The following is a 4,815-nucleotide window of genomic DNA, read 5'->3' as shown; positions in this document are numbered from 1 at the left end:
TAAAAAAAAAAAATTAAGAAAATAAAAAGATGTACACAGATTTTGCAAGTTGATTTTATTCTTGTAGTACATAAAGTGAACTAAAACCTATTAAATCATGGCAATAGAAAATCATGTTCTATACGAATTGTGTAATGATGAAATTATTAAAATACTCAAGTCTAAAAGCACACTTATTGAATAAGATTTCTAATTAAATATAAAATTATTGTAACATAAATAATTAAAATTATTTAATTAGAGACAAGAAATAATTAAAATTATTTATGTATTGTGTTATAAAGCCATATAGGTACTTATACTGTTGTCAATGTGTAAACTATTTTCAACATAAACTATTAAAAACCTTGTATCAATGTGTATTGTAATAAATTTGGCTAAATTGGATATTTTGATCAATTACCAGGATGTACCCATATAAATTGCAGATACATCTAAAAAAGTTGTCCTTTCACAAATTCGGATAGTGATGTTTATGAATTTCCTCCGGTTGATATACATGATCTATTTTTTATTTCACATACTTTTAGTATAATGCGTATATTATTGCATATTTTAATTGCAATTTTGTTTACCAACCCTGATCCCATTTGTATTATTTGTAAACATATTGTTTTTACATACATTTATGAATTTATTATATCTACTGAATTCTTATTCAATTGGTAAATTTAAATTAATGTCTTGTAGGTAAGTGCCCAGTATTTGAGTATTCGTATTAGAATAATTTTTCAAGTATTGAATACATATTTTAAATATTGTACATCAACAAATATTTGTGTACATTTTAAATATTAACTATTTTATTGTATACTTTACATTAAATAGGTACTTTATTTCTGACTTTCAATAAATATTTAGAACTAAGTATATTATATTACTGAAAAACTATTACTACAAAAACCAAAATATTATCTTTTTTTAATAATAAATAATATAGTATAGGTAGATATGATAAGGTAATGTATATTACTTATTTTCACTGATATAATATATATACAATAACAAATAATAAATATTGTATTGTATAATATTATATTTGTGGTTCTTATACAAAAAAGTTACTTCCTTATAACATTTTATTTATTTATTAAACCATATCATATTATGAACCTATCCTGATTCATGACTAAATTATAATTTTTAAGTCATGCATATTAACTTATTAGGTAAATTAAATTTATTTTTATATAATATTTAAAGTTTTTTTATAATAATTTATTTTTTAACAAATCAAATATTATATGAGATTTTAAAGTTTTACAACACCAAAAATGCGTAACAACATTTCCATGACAACAAAAAATTGCAGGTTATAATAATATATTTTTAATACACTTACTGATATAACATCAAGTAGTTCCAATGGTTATTTGATTTTAACTTGAAACTCTTAAAAAAAAAATGTCCAAAATTAATCTTTAATGAAATGAGAGTAAATAAAATAAATAGAATAAATAAAAAAAAAAACAAATAAATAATTTTTTTAGTTTCTTTAAGGTTCTTTTTAGCGTTGAACCCTGTTTACTGAAAAACCTATTCCAAAATGATGATACAGCTATATCAAAATTGTCGTTTTGCGGTTATGCTAAATATGAATAAAGATATAACATGTATTCAAAAAATTAAAACAAACTTTCCAATCATCCCAGATTTAAATAGTAAAATTTAAAAATGGTTAATAATATTATTATAACTTGAATTTATTGCTAATTATTATTTGATGACAACATCAATCATTGACAGAAGAATTTAGTATTTATCATAATACAACGTAATACAATATAATTAAAAAAATATATACATATTTTTTAAAACTATATTGAGCATTTATGTTATTGGGTACTATTTGTAGTAATTTAAATATAATATATTAATCTCATACCTCTTAAACTGAAATCAGAATGTTTAAACTTAATGACATATTGTATCATTTATTTAATTGTAGAAACTACCAACTGGTAAAACTTACCAACGGAATTGTACATAATATGTACCTACTCACTAAGTATCCAATTGACATGCAACTAACCAATTTAGGTACTTTTTTATTTGATTTAAATATTAAATAAAATACAATATGTATGTGGTAGAGAATAGCTTCTGTTCTTTGTAATTGATAAGTGTTATTATGACCAGTACCACAAACATTTTCAGTGGGGCGATCTGCGCGAACATTAACAAATGGGCATTATAAAATTAGGGGCACAACTTAAGTTTACAGTACTTAATGAATTGATCTAAAAATGTAATAGATTTTACCCTAGGTCAGGGATTTGTAACTCACCGACAATTAGATATTTAAACAAAGAATGTCAATTTTAGTTATTTTGTTGTAATTTAAAAATATTATTTGAGAGTACTTTCTATTGAGAAAAATAAAAATACAATTATTTACTTAGTATCCCATACACATTTGTATTGGGTATTATTATATTTTTATTCATTCGAGATTTGTAGAAATACAATTTAATTGAATAATATTTAATATTATATATGTAAATAATTAATTATATTCTAATAATGTATTTGGTTATTATAAATTTAGTATACCTAGTTTTGGACTGTTAGGTGAACAAATAATTTAATTATTTTGTTGGTTTTGTCATTGATTAAGCATGTGTATTCAATAGCCATCAATTAATTTTACATAAAGATAAGTAGCCTACACAATTATAAAACTTAGTTTTTGTCAATAACTATATTTTTTGTTAAAATTAATGCGGTACAAAGTTACATATCTATTTTGGGTTTTTTAAATATCTTATTAAAACAGAAATTAAAATATTTTAGTATTTTATAAATTATTTTCAATTCTTTTAATTTGACCAAAATGTTTTTGTTTTTGGTCCTAAAACAGTGAGCATCCTGTTCTTGTACTGAACTAAATATTTTCAATATAGTCATCATAATTATTAATAAAGCTACTAAAATGTCATGATAGACATATTATATTTTGTACCAAATAATTTTTTAACATAATTTTAATGAGTATGTTTGTTTCCAGATAAATTACACCCCTTAAGTAATTTAAATATTTTTTAAAAACGAAAATAAGGATCAATAATAATAAAAAATGGATAATAAGCATGTTAGTAATACAATTGAAGCCAGATCGGAAGGAGTATTAAATAATTATACTGAGCCAAATATATCCTGTGTAACAGATAATTTATCTCATAAAGATAAAGATTTTGATAATATTTTAAATAAAATCAAAGCAGAAAATTATTCAGATTTTCGTGATGAATCAAGCGATTTAGAAAATCCTGCCAGTATAGCTTCTATTGACAGTAAAAATGAAAAACAACAAGATCAAATGTGTGAATTAGCCTCTATATCTTATGAAAAGGATGTCAATGTTTCTGAATCAAATTCGCAGGTAACTACCCTAATGTATTTTATTGGATTTAATATATATATATTTTATGTACATATATATGACAATTTTGAACACTCTATTATATACTGAATAATATTGTTGTTTTTTTACATAGGAAATGACAGATAAAAAATTAGTTGATGGTAAGTGTTATTTATAAATTAAAACATTTTTATTTTATTTTACATGTATTTTAGTCTCTAAGCAGCTTCCACTGAACTTCTCCACCTATCCCTTGGGGTTGAAATAATAATAATAATAAGTAATTTTAATTTTTAATTAATTAATAAGAATGGTTAAAATTACTTATTATTATTATTTTAACCATTCTTATTAATTAATCAAAAGTTAAAATTGTACTTTATGCTATAGTATGTATATATTGTAAAAAAAAATGTTTGTTATTTTATAGGTGAAATATATAAATATAAAGTAATAATTATTGTATTATAATAAATATGAGTGTAACACACAACTAATATACAGAACAGAAAAACATTTTAAGTCCCTTAGATAAATATTTTTTGTAATAAAATAACAAAAATTGATCTTTGAATTTTCAATGTCTTGAATATTTAGACAAATTACTAATTAGATCCAATTTGATACCAGAATATCTTGAAGACCTGAATATTTAAAATTAAATTATTTTTTTAGTCTATAAATAGTATTGTTGACAACAACAAATAAGTCTTTGTAAAATAAATACCTACATACCTTAGAATTAAAAAAAAGGCATTAAATACTATATTTATCTAAATTATTATTTATTATGGCAGCTTATACATCAGTGTTTATATTTTTATCTAGGTAAAATTTTAAGAACGCATACAAGTTCTCTGTCGACTGCATTGCCAATAATGTGAGTGCCTTTAAATTTAATTGTTGACTTATAGTTGACCTAATTAATGTGTTGGAAGTTACAGATTATATTTGCAGAAGAATTATAGTATAATTTGATAGTTCCTATAATAGTATATTGTTTTAATATTTTCAGAAATATATTATCACCAAAATCAGGACCTCATATCTGCCTTGAACGCTGTTTTAAGTGTAGAACGGTTTTTCGTGTACTTGACAGTCCTTTGCATATATGTCGAATACGAAACATTGACAAGCAAAATGAATTTTTAAAAAGTAAGTGTTTAGGATATTTTAAATTGAATATAATATATACTAATATGTACCATCTTATTTTACAATTTTTTTATCTACAATTAGTTTTTTGAACACAAACAATGTCAGTTTAATTTTGTACTATACATGTTTTTTAATAGTTATGATACAGCTATATATATTTATTGTAATTACAGACAATATCTGTTCATAGTCACAAAATGGGGGGGGGGGGAGCTGGGGAGAGACTATTGGATATTTTCATAATATTTACCATTCATAGCATAAATGTTAGTTGACAAATAGACAGATGCAAT

At 22.5% G+C, this 4,815-nt stretch overlaps 1 protein-coding gene across 1 annotated transcript in view; it reads left to right on the top strand.

Moving 5' to 3' along the window:
• The first annotated feature begins 3,015 nt into the window (after positions 1 to 3,015).
• Positions 3,016 to 4,815, top strand: part of LOC107883707 (putative leucine-rich repeat-containing protein DDB_G0290503) — a 6,412-nt gene continuing 4,612 nt past the window's right edge. The window contains exons 1-4 of the mRNA XM_016804266.2: positions 3,016 to 3,382; positions 3,498 to 3,525; positions 4,193 to 4,244; positions 4,380 to 4,519. Of these exons, the coding sequence (XP_016659755.1) occupies positions 3,077 to 3,382; positions 3,498 to 3,525; positions 4,193 to 4,244; positions 4,380 to 4,519 (526 nt within the window). The 5' untranslated portion in view covers positions 3,016 to 3,076. The remainder of the gene's footprint in view (positions 3,383 to 3,497; positions 3,526 to 4,192; positions 4,245 to 4,379; positions 4,520 to 4,815) is intronic.

Source organism: Acyrthosiphon pisum, chromosome X, assembly GCF_005508785.2.
Source record: "Acyrthosiphon pisum isolate AL4f chromosome X, pea_aphid_22Mar2018_4r6ur, whole genome shotgun sequence".
In the NCBI taxonomy this organism is placed as follows: Eukaryota; Metazoa; Arthropoda; class Insecta; order Hemiptera; family Aphididae; genus Acyrthosiphon; species Acyrthosiphon pisum.
The sequence above is the reverse complement of the archived record's forward strand: the minus strand, read 5'-3'. Positions and strand labels throughout refer to the sequence as shown.